This window comes from Urocampus carinirostris, chromosome 18, assembly GCF_059441175.1.
Source record: "Urocampus carinirostris isolate Australia breed hairy pipefish chromosome 18, RoL_Ucar_1.0, whole genome shotgun sequence".
In the NCBI taxonomy this organism is placed as follows: Eukaryota; Metazoa; Chordata; class Actinopteri; order Syngnathiformes; family Syngnathidae; genus Urocampus; species Urocampus carinirostris.
In genome coordinates, this window is record NC_142366.1 from 18703570 (window position 1) to 18721385 (window position 17816).

The 17816-nt window shown below is 37.7% G+C and overlaps 1 protein-coding gene and 1 pseudogene across 4 annotated transcripts in view; both read right to left on the reverse strand.

Moving 5' to 3' along the window:
* Positions 1 to 17816, reverse strand: part of pcyt1ba (phosphate cytidylyltransferase 1B, choline a) — a 28446-nt gene that overhangs the window by 6780 nt on the left and 3850 nt on the right. For 2 of the 4 annotated variants that reach the window (XM_088322656.1, XM_088322653.1), the window contains exons 2-5: positions 7274 to 7373; positions 3898 to 4014; positions 2202 to 2353; positions 2054 to 2132 (exon numbers count right to left, since the gene is read on the reverse strand). In XM_088322656.1, coding sequence (XP_088178782.1) covers positions 2054 to 2132; positions 2202 to 2353; positions 3898 to 4014; positions 7274 to 7373 — 448 coding nt within the window. Of the gene's footprint in view, positions 1 to 2053; positions 2133 to 2201; positions 2354 to 3897; positions 4015 to 7273; positions 7374 to 12221; positions 12292 to 16914; positions 17072 to 17816 lie in introns of those variants that run through there. The other 2 variants (XM_088322654.1, XM_088322655.1) reach the window with 2 other exon arrangements.
* LOC148348586 (U2 spliceosomal RNA) lies at positions 12508 to 12627 on the reverse strand (annotated as a pseudogene).

The window sequence follows — 17816 nt, forward strand, 5'->3', positions numbered from 1 at the left end:
TTTTGCTATTTGTTCCACTTAAAAAAATCATGGAGGGGTCTGACATTTTAATCGTAGGTGCATGTCCACTGTGAGAGCGATAAACTAAAAAGAAAAATCCAGAAATAACGATGCATAATTTTTTTAACGATTTATTTGTGTGATACAGCTGCAAATAAGCATTCCGATTTGGGGCATACCTCAGCCCAAATCAATACAATTTTCTCTCTTTGCATGGACTTTTTATTATGCTTTTGTTAAACTAAGACAATAAAACATTTTTTTCAGTTTATAAATTTATAAATTGCTTTCTTGCACCGTCAATCAAATAATAAAAAAGATGTAGGTTCGCTTTATTTATCTGTGCTGTTGGCTTTGAATTTGTTGAGTACAAAATAGGTTAAAATTGTTTTGTATTTTATCTTTTTCTTATATATTCATGTATTTATAAATATTTTAATTCCTGTTTTCTGTGTATTTCGGAGTTTACGTATACGTGTTAAATTTTCTTTACTTTTTCCTCTTCATTTTCCTCATGTTGAGGTTTTTGAGTTTTTCCTTGCCCTTATGTAGGTTTTAGATCAGGGGATGGTGTCATAACAGTCTGTGGTTTGCAATAGTCTTTGATTTGTGCAGCCCTTTCAGACTCTTTGTGATTAAGGGCGTCACAAATAAACATGACTTGCCTTGACTTCATGATAAAACATAATAAATGGTAATATAAAGATCAAATAACCAAAACAACCTGAAGAGCCATTTGGGAGCCGACTCTTTTTAGTAATCTGGCTCTCTAAAAAGAGTCGGAACTCCCATCTCCACAACGGACCAATAGAGTTAGATTTAATTTATTAAACTCACTAAATATTGTTGACTGCTGATTTCAATTTTTGTACGTACAGCAAATTATTTTTAAAGTAACGGAAATAGTTACTTTCCCTGGTAACTAGTTACCTTTCTATGGAGTAACCCAGTTACTTTCTTCTTAAAAAGTAGTGAGTAACTATGACTAATTACTTGTTTTTAAGTAACATGCCCAACACTGTCTACTCCTGCTGCCGTTTCATTCCTCCTTTACCCCGAATAAAACTGTCCATGCTGCTTGTGTGTCTGCATTTGGGTCCGACTGCCAAACCTAACAGTGTGTATTATTTACTATTTCAAAAAAGCACTCCTAAAAAAATGAAAATGATTTAAAAATGAGCAAAAAAAACATGAACTATCGATAGATGAAGGAGATGTTGGTTTTATTTGTAAATCAGCTGTTCTTAAAGGGACAGTGTTTTAAATTTGTCCACTAGATGTCGCTGTGATGTGTAGTGCAACCAAAATCGAGTCCAAGGAAGACTACAAACTATGGGGACTGAAAGTGAGCAAAAAAAATGAGAAAACATACATGAACTATCGATAGATGAAGGAGATGTTGGTTTTTTTTGTAAATCAGCTGTTCTTAAAGGGACAGTGTTTTAAATTTGTCCACTAGATGTCGCTGTGATGTATGGTGCAACCAAAATCGAGTCCGAGGAAGACTACAAACTACGGAGACTGGAAGTGAGCAAAAAGCAGACTTTTTCTTCTCATTTTTACCCTAAATAATACAAAAGGAAGAAAAATATTTTTGAGGGATAAAAATATAAGAAGAAATAAGGAAAAAAGGGGAAATGGGAATAATAAGAAAACGCTAGGGGAAAAGAAAGTAATTAGAGAGAAAATAGAGAAAAAAAGGGAAAAAAAGCAATTTACTCTCCTTTTTCTTTCCAGTTTTTCTTTTCCTCTTTTTTTCAATGTTTCTTTTTATGAGTTTTACTTTTAGTCTTCTTTTTTGTCCTTTTTTCTTCCCTTTTCTTTTTTCTCTTCTTTTCAAAAGTAACAAGTTTTGCTCTCCGTATTTTATCTCCTTCCATTGTGCTTTGAGCACTCGTTTTCGGTGGATGACGGAACACAGCGACATCTCGTGGAAAAATAATACATACTGTCCCTTTAACTTTGATATGAAGGGAGGGGCCCTTAAACTTTCGCTCGAGCGGCGAGTGAGAGACCCCTGATTTCGAAGGTGAAACGAATCAAACGCACCCACCTGCTTCCTTGATGTGTTTGTAGACATCCTCGCTCCCTGCAGAGGAGTAGGGAATATCGTCGTGGGCCACAAAATCGATCTGAGGAGCAATGTTTTTCATGTAAGGACCCCGGAAGCCATCTTTGAATGTGCAAGCTCTCGTTCTCACTTTGTGTTTCTCCAGAAATTCCGGCGTGAGCGTCCAGGGGGCGTCCCTGAGCACCTCGTCCACATAACGGCAATGCCTGAGCGCTTCGTAGCGTTCCGATTCCGTCATGACCGTGAAGCCCTTGTATTTATGGGTCAGCTCGTCGCTGCATACTGCGGAAAACAATCAATGCCGGTTTAAGGGTCTGAAGTGCTTCACAACGAAAAACAACGGCGACCAGATGATGAAGGTGTTGCGTTTGAGTCAGATCAGGACGCTTCTCCTGCTCATGTTAAGGAGTTGGAGAGGGATGGGCGCCGACAAGCTGTAAGTGACCAAGAAACACCAAAGACAGTGGCACCCCTACGACCCTAGCCGTTAAGCCCAGGGGTGTTAAACTCATTGGAGCTGAGGGCCACATGCTAGAAGAAAAAAACTCGCGGAGGGCCGGACTCGTAGGTTTAAGAGAAGGAGAGAAAGAAAGAGAGAGGGAGAAGAAGAGAGAAAGAACAAAGGAAACAGTAAGAGAGAGAAGGTAAGGCAGAAAAGGGGAGAAAGAGTGAGAGGTATAAAGAGAGCACAATAGAGAGGGTGGGATAGAAAAAGAAAGAGACAGAAAGTGAGAAATAGAGAGCGAAAAAGAATGCGAGAAAAAAAAGATAAAAGAGAGATAGAGGAAAAGAGTGAGCATGAAAAAAGAGAGGGATAAGGAAAGGAAGTGAGAAAGAGACAGAACGAGTAAGAGAGAAAAGGGAAAGTGTGAAAAAGAAAAAAATGAGAAAAGAAGAGAGAGAGAGAGGGTGAGAAAGGAAAAAGAAATAATAAACAATGAGAAAAAGAGAGAGCAAGAGAGAGATAGTAAGAGAGATAATTTGATAGCGAGAATGCGAGAGAAAGAGAGAGAACAGAGAGAAAGAAACAAAGGGGGAGAGATGGAAAGAAAAAGAGAGAGAAAAAAGAGAGAAAAAAGAGAGCAAGAGAGAGGAATTGATAGAGAGAGATAAAGAGAAAGAGATAGAACAAGGGAGACAGAGTAAGAGAGAGAAGGTAAGACAGAAAAGGGGAAAGAAATTAAAAGAGAAAAAAAGTGAGGAATAGAGAGCAAAAGATCAGAAGAATGCAAGAAAGACAAAAAAGAAAGAAAGAGGGAAAGAGTAAGCATGAGAAAGAGTGACAGAAAACAAGGAAAGAGTGAAAGAGAAAATGAGAAAAAAGGAAGAGAAAGAGAGCGAAAGAGAAAGAGGGTAAGATAGAGAAAATATTAATGGGAAAAAATGGAGCAAAAGAAAGAGAGAGAGAGAGGGACAGTAATAGACACAAAATAGAAAAAAAAGAAAGTTAGAGAGAGGGTTAGAAAGAGAGAGAGATAGAAAGAAGTAAAGGGAGAAAAATGAAAAAGAGCAAGAGAGAGAATGCGAGAGAGAGAGATAGAGACAAAAGAGAGAAAGAAACTAAGACAGAGAAAAAAAGGGGGAAAGAACAAGGACCCAGAGAGAAAAATTGATAGAGAGAACGAGAGAGAGAGGGAGTGAGAGAGATAAATACTACTCCAGTTTCTTATCAAGTGGTACCTGTCTTTCCTGACATCAAGTGGACATATTTAACGCTGCAGCTCATTTTTGGAATTGCGGGCCTGATTAAAACCCTCGGCGGGCCTAATTCTGCCCGTGGGCCGCCCGATTGACACCTCCGGGTCGAGGGAACCGTGAGTACTCACCTCCCACGATGAGGTAAGTGTTGGGGAAGAGGTTCTTGGCTTGCATAAGCGCTCGAGCGTGGCCCGAATGAAACAGGTCGAAGATGCCGTCGGCGTAGACTCTCACCGGTCGGTCCACTGCAAACACACGTTTAGATTCGTTTTTTCTTTCATTATTTTAAAGGTAATCCATTTTCTCCAAAAACTGTACCCAAACCGGTCTAAACACTCGCGATGGAATTTCCGACTCTTTTTTTAGAGAATCGACTCGTTAAAAAGAGTCGGCTCTTTTCTCCAGATTTTGGAGTTTTTAGTGATATCTTACAAATGAACCCAATTAATTCGATTCGAAAATGTATTATATTCCGATATTATGATCACCTCTATTGTTTATACCCTCAACTTTTAGCAAACAGTTTATACTAAGCAAACAAAACAAGAAAGAAAGAGAGAGAAATAGAAAGAACAAAAGACAGGGAAAGAGAGAGAGAGAGCAAGAGAGACTGAAAAAAAGAGGGAGAACAAGAAAGAAAGATAGAGACAGAGAGGGGTAAACTGAGAGAAAGAAAGAAATAGAAAGAACAAAAGACAAGGAAAGAGAGAGAGAGAGGAGAACGATAGAGAAGAGATGACACCAGTTTTATTGACCAGTCACGAGTGCATTCAAGAGAGGGACAGAGAGAGAGAGAGAGCAAGAGAGAGTAAGATTGAGTAAGAGAGACTGAAAGAAAAAGGGAGAAAAAGAAAGAAAGATAGAGACAGAGAGGGGTAAACTGAGAGAAAGAGGAATAGAAAGAACAAAAGACAGAAGGAGACCAACGCCACTTTTATTGACCAGTCACGAGTGCATTCAAAAGAGGGACAGAGATAGAGAAACAGAGAGAGAGAGAGCAAGAGAGACTGAAAGAAAGAGGGATAACAAGAAAGAAAGAGAGAAAGAGAGGGACTGAGAGAAAGAGAGGGAAATAGAAAGAGCAAGGGAGAGACAGTAAGAGATAATTTGATAGAGAGAATGTGAGAGAAAGAGAGAGAACAGAGAGAAAGAAACAAAGGCAGAGAGATGGAAAGAAAGAGAGAAAAAAAAGCAAGAGAGAGAAATTGATAGAGAGAGATAAAAAGAGAGAGAGAGAGAGAACAAGGGAGACAGAGTAAGAGAGAGAAGGTAAGACAGAAAAGGAGAAAGAAATTAAAAGAGAAAAAAGTGAGAGAGCAAAAGATCAGAAGAATGCAAGAAAGACAAAAAAGAAAGAAAGAGGGAAAGGATAAGCATGAGAAAGAGACAGAAAGGGAGTGAGAAAGAGTGACAGAAAACAAGGAAAGAGTGAAAGAGAAAAATTATTGACCAGTCACGAGTGCATTCAAAAGAGGGACAGAGATAGAGAAACAGAAAGAGAGAGAGCAAGAGAGACTGAAAGAAAGAGTGATAACAAGAAAGTAAGTGAGACAGAGAGGGAAAAAAGATAGAGAAGAGTAGTCACCACTCATATTGACCAGTCACAAGTGACTTCAAGAGAGAGAGAGAGAGGGAGAGAAAGACAGTGAGAGAGAGAGAAACCGAGAGAAAGAGAGAGAAATAGAAAAAAACAAAACACAGAGACAGAGAAAGCGTGTGAAAAGAAAAAGAGAAACAGAGGAGAAAGATAGAGAAGAGATGACGCCACTCATATTAAACAGAGGGCATTCAAGAGAAGGAGTGAGGGCGAGAGAAAGTAAGAACAAAGAGAGAAAGGGAGAGAAAAAAACAGAGAAAGTAAGAATGGGTGAGAGAGAAATAGAGAGAATGAGAGAAAGAAAGGGAGAGAGAAAGAGAGTGTTAGAAAGATAGAATAAGACAGAGTGAGAGAAAGAGTAAAATTAGTAGAGAAAAAGTGAGATGTATAAAGAGAGGGAATGAGAAAGCAAGAGAGGGAAAAAGAGAGACAAAAGAAACAGAGAAAGAGAGAAAACAAGAAAGAGAGAAACAAAGTAAGAGATGGTGTTTCTTAAGTAGTTGCACAGACAGATAGATAGATACTGTAGATAGCATAGATATATAGCATAGATAGATGGATAGATAGATAAATAGATAGAGTGATACTGTAGATAGCATAGATAGATAAATCGATAGATATTGTAGATAGCATGGATGATAGATAGATAGATAGATAGATAGATAGATAGATACTGTAGATAGCATAGATAGATAGCATAGATAGCATAGATATATAGCATAGATAGATAGATAGATAGATAAGAGTGATACTGTAGATAGCATAGATAGATAAATCGATAGATATTGTAGATAGCATGGATGGATTGATAGATAGATAGTTAGATAGATAGATAGACAGATACTGTAGATAGCATAGATAGATGGATAGATAGATAGACAGATACTGTAGATAGCATAGATAGATAGATAGATACTGTAGATAGCATAGATAGATACTCTAGATAGCAAAGATAGATAGCATAGATAGATGGATAGATAGATAAGAGTGATACTGTAGATAGCATAGATAGATAAATCGATAGATATTGTAGATAGCATAGATAGATAGATAGATACTGTAGATAGCATAGATAGATACTGTAGATAGCATAGATAGATAGCATAGATAGATAGATACTGTAGATAGCATAGATAGATACTGTAGATATCATAGATAGATAACATGGATAAATGGATAGATAGATAGTATAGATAGATAGCATAGATAGATAGCATAGATAGATAAATCGATAGATATTGTAGATAGCATGGATGGATTGATAGATAGATAGATAGATAGACAGATACTGTAGATAGCATAGATAGATGGATAGATAGATAGATAGATACTGTAGATAGCATAGATAGATAGATAGATACTGTAGATAGCATAGATAGATAGATAGATACTGTAGATAGCATAGATAGATACTCTAGATAGCAAAGATAGATAGCATAGATAGATGATAGATAGATAAGAGTGATACTGTAGATAGCATAGATAGATAAATCGATAGATATTGTAGATAGCATAGATAGATAGATAGATAGATACTGTAGATAGCATAGATAGATACTGTAGATAGCATAGATAGATAGCATAGATAGATAGATACTGTAGATAGCATAGATAGATAACATGGATAAATGGATAGATAGATAGTATAGATAGATAGCATAGATAGATAGCATAGATAGACAGCATAGATAGTATAGATAGATAGTATAGATAGATACTGTAGATAGCATAGATAGATAGCATGGATAGATGGAAAGATAGCATAGATAGATAGCATAGATAGATAGATAGCATAAATAGATAGATAGATACTGTAGATAGCATAGATAATTTGATGGACCGCAGCGAAATCCCCCCCCTCCCCCCGTTATGACGACTTTGCGTCGGATTCCCAAGGTCACCCTTACCCGGGGTGCCTCTTCGGGCCTGGGCGATGCTCAGCTTTTCGTGAGGAGCGCGGCAATCGCAGCTGCTCTCCCCTGCAAAGATGGCCGGCTCCGTCAGCATCTGAGGAAGACACCACAACCATAGGTCGCTCGGTAGAAGAAGGCTTTCCGAGTCGGCGCGGTAGTAAAACCTTGGACTGCCGCCATATAAGGGGTGTCAAACTCATTTTAACTCGAGGGCCACACATTGGACAAGCATTCTCTCAGGGGCTGGATTAGTAGATAAGAGAGAAATAAAGAGAGAGAGAGAGAAAAAGAGAGAGGGTAGGACAAAGAAAGAGAGGAAAAGAGAGGAAAAAAAAGAAAAAAGGAGAGAAAAGAGAGAGATGAGAAACAAAAGAGATTAAAAAGAGAACTAGTGAGAGAGGGGGAAAGAAAGAGAAAGAAAGAAATACAAAGAGAGAAAGCGAGGAAAGAAAAGAGAAGGAGAGAAAGAGAGAGTAAGAGAGAGAAAAGGAAAAAAGGAAGACAGCAAAAGAAGGTAAAATGACACAGAGAGAGAAAGAGACATAGAGAAACAAAGAAGGAGAAAAAGAGACACAGAGAGTGAAAGAGAGAGAGACAGAGTGAGAGAAAGAGGGTGGAAAAGAAAGAGAGAAAAGGAAATACAAGTAAAGCGTCTTTCTAAGAAGCACCTGGCTTTAGGAACATCAAGTGGACATATATCAACCTGCAGCTCATTTTTCTCTTGCGCTTCTCTGAGCGTTGTCTCACGGGCCGGATTCAATCCCTTAGCGGGCCTGATTCGGCCCGCGGGCCGCCTGTTTGACACCCCTGTACTACATGAAGGATTTTATACATTTGACTATAAAGGATTTTATAAGATTGAATACAAATTACATTTAATGCAAAAGATATTCACTGACGGGGCTGTAGTACAAACTCAGGGCAGGCTGGTGGAAAATGTTGTTTACGGGTCTACGAGATGGTGAAGCCCAGGGGGCTTCCTTGGCACGCCCATGGGAGGAGCCGGCACACCATTATGTGGGGAGAAGATGGCCAATAGGAGAAAGCTAAAGGACTTCTGAAAAAAAGGCTTCCCACTGTCATGGTCGCCGTGGCGACCGTTCTGCCCCGCCCCCTGGGCACCAGCTGAAGCAGATCAGCTAATTGCGTGGCTGCTACTTAAGGTTGGGTTGTGGGTATTGCGGGTGTTGGCTCATTACACCTTTTCCGTTCTGTTATGCCCTGTCCTGTTTAGTTTGAGTCGGAGGAAACCTGTACCTGACCATTCTGAGTGTAAGAATGTTTTTGTTCTGTTTTGTTCGGAGTTTTTGGACGACTTTTATTTTGGTAAATAAAAGTTTTGATCGTCACGCAATTGAGTTCTCCCTTCCTGCCTCCTGCCTCCGTTCTGGTCCGGTCTCACCCCTTTCGCGACACCCACGGACTCCAACGTTGTTACTTCGGCCGTCTTAGATGGAGTTCACTTAGTTAAATTGTTAGGGAAATTAAATCTGCCCCCGTGTGAAAGTGTTGGCTGTCCTGTTCATATTTCCGTCAAGAAACGAGTGCGCATAAATTGTTGGGTGAATGTGGGTTGTGTTTGGTAAATGGAGTCAGATGACTCATTCAAACAATTTGGCACATTTTGATATTTAATTGTCAACATACAGTAAAACTCGATTTACCCGGATATTCGCAAAATCCGTACGAAAAGTTTAGTCTAGAGGATTTCTAAGGTATTTCTTACGGGAAATGTATGCATATCCTTGAGTTTATAATCCAGATCTTCGGTTCTTTCGGATCAAAATCCTGATCGTTTCAATCCATTCCTATGCATTTTACCATGTCTATTCCAGAGTGGTGTTCCAAGTCTTCTTCCCGGCCAGATGAACAACTTTCCCAGAAAGTATATGACATCCTTTTGTCCATAGTGAAGGATTTTATACATTTTACCTTAAAGGATTTTATACAATTAAATACAAGTTACATTTATTGAGTGCAATGAAGATTTTCACTGAGTGGGCTTCCAAATGCGTAATGTTTTGGCTGGGGAATTTGGATAACAGGACTCTGACGAAGGACGGCAGGCATTGTTTTGATAAACGCTCTGCTGTTTTGAGTAGATATTATTTCTTTCTCAAGCTCCTCCATTATTCCCGGCTCGCTACAGTTGAACTGTACGGGTCAGGTGTATCGACATTTTGTTCCGTGTGCACGGTTACAAAGAATGACGATCAAAGTAAATTCTATTCTATTCTTCTTCTCTTCTTTTTCCAGACATGGAGGCGAGAGGGTGGACCCCACGTTCCCTGGCACGCCCATGGGAGGAGCCGGCGCACCAGCTTGCGGAAAAACCGTGGGCCGGGGGAAGAAAGGCGGGAGGTGAATGTAAGTTGTGTTTGGTTAATGGAGGCAGATAACTAATTCGAACTATTTGGTAAACGATACATTTTAACATTTAAGTCCTAACAATAGACAAACGAATTTTACTATGCGTTTGTCTTCGTGGGACGTCTTCCCGGTTATCACTGATTGACTCAACATCTCATTGTGCTTCCATTTAAGTTGTGATCTATAGTGCAAAGTGACACTGTTACCTTATGGCGTCAGTAAGGAAGAGCAGTAGAGAGAACCGGAGATTAGAAGACAAACTAGACAATTCCCGCGGCAATTGTAAGAGTTGTGATTGATCTGGAAGATGATCCCGGTATGTATATATAACCCCGGTTGTTAGCATTATGAGTTAGCATAAAGTTTTTAACTCCATAACCATAACTCATCAACAACCCCCCCACCCCACCCCCGGTACTGGCAAGACCATTCGAGATGGGCCCACAACCGTTAGCAACAAGGATATGCCTTGTGGAGGTCTAAAAAAAAACACATTCATGGTAATAACGTAGTAATAACACTGTTATTACACGTTAGCATCACTTTCTAGCATGTACCCATTAGCATAACTCATCAACATGAGTCCATTAGCATAATTTGTAAATATGAAGTCTTTAAAATATTGCCATTGCCAAAAAAAATTTAGCATGAAAAAGTTAGCATTTAGCCGTTAGCATCACTTTTTAGCATGTACCCGTTAGCATAACTCATCAACATGAGTCCAATAGCATTATTTGAAAATATGAAGTCATTAAAATATAGCCATTACCAAAATTCTTTAGCATGAAGAAGTTAGCATTTAGCCGTTAGCATCACTTTTTAGCAAGTATCCGTTAGCATAACTCATCAACATGAGACCAATAGTATTATTTGAAAATATGAAGTCATTAAAATATAGCCATTACCAAAAATTTTTAGCATGAAGAAGTTAGCATTTAGCCGTTAGCATCACTTTTTAGCATGTAACCGTTAGCATAACTCATCGACAATCGACATGAGTCCATTAGCATAATTTGTAAATATAAATTCGTTAAAATATAGCCATTACCAAAATTTTGTAGCATGAAGAAGTTAGCATTAAGCTGTTAGCATCACTTTTTAGCATGTATCCATTAGCATAACTCATCGACAATCGACATGAGTCCATAAGCATAATTTGTAAGTATAAATTCGTTAAAATATACCCATTACCAAAATTTTCTAGCATGAAGAAGTTAGCATTTAGCCGTTAGCATCACTTTTTAGCATGTAACCGTTAGCATAACTCATCGACAATCGACATGAGTCCATAAGCATAATTTGTAAGTATAAATTCGTTAAAATATACCCATTACCAAAATTTTCTAGCATGAAGAAGTTAGCATTAAGCTGTTAGCATCAATTTTTAGCATGTACCCATTAGCATAACTCATCAACATGTACCCATTAGCATAATTTGTAAATATGAAGCCGATAAAAGTTAGCATTTAGCCGTTAGCATCACTTTTTAGAATGTATCTTTTAGCATAACTCATTAACATGAGGCTATTAGTATAATTTGTAAACATGAAGTTGTTCAAATATAGCCAGTACCAAAAAATTTTACCATGAAGAAGTCGTGCCTTGCTGAAGCAATCACAACTAATTAAAAATCATACAATACTGTTACATGAAACCTCAAATATTGACAGATATTCTTAAAAAGTTCTGTAGTGGGTTTACATAATTCACCCACGGAACACTGTTGCTGAGTAGAGAATTCCAGTGGGACAGGTTAGGAAGTTGCGCTGTCCCTTTTTCCGGTTAGAGCGATAGCAACATGCTATTGTTATTGTGCCCTTCTTTTAAATGCTATATTAATAAAGCCCCCGTTTGCTCCGACATCTACAAATTTGTCTCAGCCTCCCGTTCTTACACGTTACAATTCTCATTTTAGCTGTGTGAATATAAACGCGTGGTCAATCGAAAATACGGGTTATTCATGTCATAATTTTGAGGGCAGGGTTACTTTAACTGGATTACTTTCAATTACTTTTGGATTACTCCAATACCAAATATGCCAATAAAAGACAAAAGAAACTAAATATGAATAAAATGATGACTCACAACACGTGGTAAGCTTTCTCTCCTGGCTTTGATCTTCGGCAAAACTAACATCAAATGCGACAAAAAAAAAAAAGAAAATAAATCCAAACAGCTTGCCAACATCATTTTTGCCGTTCCATGTATTCCGTTACTCCCCAAGCCTGCACAAAATGTAGTCATTTTATTCATATTTAGCTTCTTTTGTTAGCATATTTGGTATTGGAGTAATCCAAAAGTAATTGAAAGTAATCCAGTTAAAGTAACCCAACCCTGTCAAGGGGTTTGAGAATAGTATGTGTGTCTCTGTGTGTGGAGTCAAACTTTGGAACAATTTACAAGACAAAATCAAACGATGTCCAACTATTCACTTGTTCAAATTTAAATACAAACGAAAACATTCCTGGTAGAATACAGAGACTTTTAAAATGTTTCACATTTAAGAAAGCCGTTTTTAAGTTAAAAGTTGTTCTTACACAATGTCATCGCTTAAAAAACTGCTGTTACTTACATTCGAATTCGGTTGCCGGTTTATTCAACAAAATATCCGGGGCTTTGGCTTTCATCAATGAGCAGCGTCACTCAAACCAAAGCAGAGGTGGCAAAAACAAAGGCTTTATGTGCAAATAAGGGGGGTTTTGGGGTTTTTAAGGGTTATTGTTCTATCTTCGTTATTCATTATCCATTATCCGTTATCGGTCAGTTCATAATACGCTACAAAGGCTAGGAGCCGGGACACTTACTCTCAGCCAAAAGGCCAAGCTAAGGTCCTAGCCCTAAAGCCTTGCTGCGATCATTGCGAATGCACCGTTCCCGGAAGTACTGCAATACCGGGCCGATGCGTGGAGTGGACAGAGCAAGCTCTTATTCCATCTCCGGATTGCAAAAATCAAAGGCCAAGCTAAGGACTTAGCAATACGTCTGATTCACCCAAGGCCAAGCTAAGGACCAAGCATCAAAGCCATGATCATGGTATCTCCCCTGCCAGGTAAGTATCGGGAGATGAGCACAGCTAAAAGTGCAAAAAACAATAATGGATACAGAGCTTGAAGGGATAACAGTTCACAAAGAAACAGAGATAACAGTAGCTAAAGTTCCGGTGATAGAAGGACATCTTTGATCCTTTAATCTGTCTCAAAGGCAAAGGAAGCAATGACATCGCCACAGAGTTTGTTTTCAACTAAAAATATTTTTCCCTTGTGCAGTGGGTCACACATTCGCTTAACATGAGAAAGGTCCACGGTTCGACTCCGGGTGGAAACATTTTGGCAATATCTATGTAGGGATTTTTCTGGCTTTCATTAAAAAAATTGTTAGGATTGAAATGAAATATTCTTTGCAGCAATTGCCTCTAGGTGTTGCGATAACCTGCTTATTGGGGGCCTTAGGGGATTCAGTGTCTGACCCAAGGACACTTTGACATGTAACACGGAGGAGCCGGGATTCCAACCGCGATCTCTTGATCCCAATACGAGCGCTCTACCTCCTGAGCCACTGCCGCACCATAAAACTTTCTTTTCCTCTCTGAAGGATGCTAGAATTTCGTACACTGACAAAAACAATTAACTTATTATTTTGAGTTCTTTGAGTTCTGATATGAATGACCAGTACAGAAAAAGACGCTTATTCCCAAGAACCAGCAAACATAAAGTTAGATCTATAGTCGTCACCTCTATGGGCGTGGTCCTCATACCTGTCAACCTGTACGTTTTTGCTGTACAAAGTACGATTATTAGGCATTTTAAGACGTGTACGACGTACGAGAAAATCTGTACGGAAAAACGCAAATTTGTCAATCATGGGTACCATTCGGTAAACACTGACTATCACGAAACGGCAAATCAATCAATCAAATCAATCAAGTCTAACGAGTTCGCCGCAGATGCTTCTATCTCGGTATCGATTTTTTCGTTGCAAACGAAACGAGCTGTTTGATGCAACTGTGCGCATGCGTCTGCCGCCTGGGGATTTCCCATCATGCATCATTCCGGAAAAAAATGGTGTACGATTATTTTGTAAAAACGACAGTTTGTTCGGGGCAGCACGGCGACACAGTGGTTAGCGCTTGTGCGGCACAATTCATGTCATGGGAACCTGTCGTGGGTTCAAATCCAGCTCCAGACTTCCTGTGCGGAGTTTGTATGTTCTCCCCGTGCTTGCGTGGGTTTCCTCCGAGCACTCCGGTTTCCTCCCACGTTCCAAAAACATGCATTTCAGGTGAATTGGCCGGTCCAAATTGTCCCTAGGTGTGAATGAGCGAATGAGTTGTCTGTCCCTGTGTGCCCTGCGATTGGCTGGCAACCAGTTCAGGGTGTCCCGTGCCCACTGCCCGGAGATGGCTGGGATGGGCTCCAGCACCCCCGCGACCCTAATGAGGATAAGCGGTACATGAGATGAGATGAGACAGTTTGTACGGGCATGGAGCCGTGGAGGTTAACAGGTATGGGTCCTAGATATCTGATACTCTCTGTATCGGGTGACGGTGTTTGAAATTGCTAAGCTTGTTAGAAAGCCAATGAGAAATGTGTATAATGTTCTGTACTTGAGAATGTCCCTCCAATTGACATAATTACGTAGGTGAGATCAGATCTGCTTCGTTATGGTACCTGGTGAATTGGTACGTTCAGGAACCGTCCAAAATGGGACACAGTCGTTCCATCCATTTCAAAGTTCTGAGTTACTTGAAGCAAAGAATCTAGAAGTCATTTTTGTGCCAGGCTTACTTGATCTGCATCTGTGTTCTGTTTGTTATTGCTACATCCATTTCAGCCTGGTCCATAGTAGTTTCTTGTAGTATTACTATAGTTGTATTTTTCTGGTATTTCTGTCATTATACTTCTGGAGTAGTATTATTGTTGTATTTCTGTTGTAATGTTTATATATGTTTTTGTATAATAGTAATACTTTAAGGATATTTTTTGTAGTATTTTTGAAGTCTTTCCAATGTTGTATTTTTGGTAGTATTTCCACAGTAGTATTTTTGTCGAATTTCAGTGCTATTTTTGTAATTTTACTGTAGTTGTATATTTGTCGTGATTATTGGTTACTATTTCTGTAGTAGTATTTTTGTAGGGTTTTTTTCTTTTCAGAATGAAAGCAAAAATACTATACGAGGTCCCTGTTTTTGAACACTACATTTGATATTTGTTTGGGTAAAAGTATTTCTGTAGTATTTTAGGAGTATTTCCGTAATATTTTTAGTTGTTGTACATCTGTAGTATTTTGTAGCATTTTTGTCGTGTTACTGTAGTAATTCTGTTGTAGTATTTTTGTAGTGTTTTCAAAGTACATGTTTGTGTTTTATTTCTGTAGTATTTCTGTCGTAATAATGTAGTTTTATTTTTCTAATATTTCCATAGTAGATTTGTGTAGGTTTATTGTATACTTGCAGTATTTCTGTCATAATACTTCTGTAGTAGTATTGTTGTTGTATTTCTGTCGGAATGTAGTGTTTTTGTATTAAAGAATTACTGAACGGATGTTTTTGTAGTATATTTGTAGAAGTATTTTTGAAGTCTTTCCAATGTTTTATTTTAGTAATATTTTGGTCATTATTGTTGTTGTATTTCTGTAGTAATATTTATCTAGTTGTGTTTTTGTGTTATAGTATTACTGTAAGGATGTTTTTGTAGTATTTTTGTAGAAGTATTTTTTAAGTCTTTCCAATGTTGTATTTTAGTAACATTTGTGTGTGTTTTTGTAGTAATTTTGTCGAATTTCAGTGCTATTTTTGTAATATTACTGTCGTTGTGTATTTGTCCTATTCATTACTTAATATTCATGTAGTAGAATACTTGTACTATATTATTACTGTCGTAGTATTTTGTAGTTTGTTTTTTTCAGGATGAAAGCAAAAATATTATACGAGGTCCCTGTTTTTGACCACTACATTTGATCATTGGTTTTGTAGTAACTTTATAGTATTTCTGTAGTCTTTTTGTAGTATTTCCATAGTATTTTTAGTTGTTGTATATCTGTAGTGTTTTGTAGCAATTAACTTACTGCAGTAATTCTGTAGTAGTATTTTTGAGTGTTTTCAAAGTACATATTTGTGTTTTGTTTCTGTAGTATTTCTTTAGTAATCAAGTAGTTTTATTTTTGTAATATTTCAATGGTAGATTTTTGTAGTATTATTGTAGTTGTTTTCTTTCAGTATTTCTGGTATAATACTTCTGTAGTAGTATTGTTGTAGTATTTCTGTAGTCATATTTATCTAGTCGTGTTTTTGTGTTATAATATTACTGTAGGGATATTTTTTGTAGTATTTCTGTAGAAGTATTTTTGAAGACTTTCCAATGTTATATTTTAGTAATATTTTAGTAATATCTACAATATCAATGTAGTTTTATTTTTGTAATATTTCTACAATAGATTCTTGTAGTATTACTATAGTTGTATTTTTCCATTTTCTCTGTCGTAATACTTCTGTTGCAGTATTGTTGTTGTATTTCTGTAGTAATATTTATCTAGTTGTGTTATGATATTACTGTAGGGATATTTTTTGTAGTATTACTTTCTCAAAGTAAAAAGTATTTTTAAAGTCTTTCCAATGTTGTATTTTAGTAATATTTGTGTGTGTTTTTGTAGTATTTTTGTCGAATTTCCGTGCTATTTTTGTAATATTACCGTCTAGTATTTGTCGTATTTATTACTTAATATTCCTGTCGTAGAATATTTGTACTATACTATTACTGTAGTAGTATTTTGTAGTTTGTTAGTTTTTCAGAATTAAAGCAAAAATATGACTCGAGGTCCCTGTTTTCAAGCACTACGTTATAGTAAGTTTATAGTATTTTTGTGACATTATTTTTCGTTCTAGACACACAAAGGGGCAATGTGGCACCAAAAAAACATGTTTTTTATCAGTAATACTTCGTTTTTTTATATACATTTGAGCATTTTTGTTCGGGAGGCCGGATTAAATAGCACGCCCGACCCTGGGATAAACAAATGAGTGTGTTGAGTAAGAAGGCACGCTGGCACAAGTATATAAAGAAGGATTAAAGACGCAAAGACAATCCAAATAAAAACCGAGGCGCCATGGATATTTCTCAAAGAGCATCTCTTTGTCCTCGCCGCGCTCACAATACCTTCCTTGACTCATCGTCCTAGCCACTCTCTCTTTAGCATCGTCTCACACACGAGAGGGATATCGTTTCGTAAACGGACCCTTTTTCCGTCACCGAGAAAGAGAAACGCCCTACCGTCCGAGGATGGGGGCACGTGTGCTCGAGCTCCTCCATTATTCCCGAAGACTCATGGGATTTGGATGTGGTCCTTCCGTGATCTGACTCAGCATCAGTGAGATGCTTCTCTTGCTTCTTTCTCCTGTTTCCACTCTAGCATCCCTCCTCCCATCGCTGATGCTCTCTGTCTCCCCTCCAGTGATGGGAATGACGGCTCTTGTTAGAGAAACGGCTCCTTCGGCTCGGCTCTCTAAAAAGAGCCGACTCGTTCGGCTCTCAAACGGCTCTTTGGATTGTTTTTGTTGCAAGCGATTCATGACGAATTATTATGTATCATGAGGCATGGATTAACTTTAAAAAAGAAAAAAGAAAGGAAATAGAAAGGGAAAAATTGGAAGGAAAAGACAAAAGCAAGAAAAAAAAGACGTGAGAAAAAAAAGAAGAAAAAAGCAAGAAAAGATAAGTCAAAAGTAAGGGGAAAAAGGAAACAAAAAAATTAAAAAGAAAAGATAAAAAATAAATAAAGATAGAGAAAAAGAAAGAAGAAAAAAAACATAAGTAAAAAAAGAAAAAAATCAATACAAGGAAGCAAAAAGATAGAACATAAAAGAAGACAAGAATAAAAGCAAAAAATATATATTTTTTAAACAGATAAATGTAGAAAAAGGAAGGAAAAAATCTAGGGCAAAAAAAGAAACTAAAGAAGAAAAAAAAGTCAAAAGAAAACGGAGACAAGAGAGAAAAAAAGAAGAAAAAAAAAGCTCGGGCAAAAAAGGGAAACGAAAGAAGAAAAATCACATTTCAAAGGAGTGAAAAAAGAACAAAAAATAAAAAAAACTTTTGTAAAAAAGAAGGAAAGCAAGAATAAAGCATTCAAATGCTAGAAAAAAAAACTAAAAGGAAAAAAGAAAAAAAGGGAA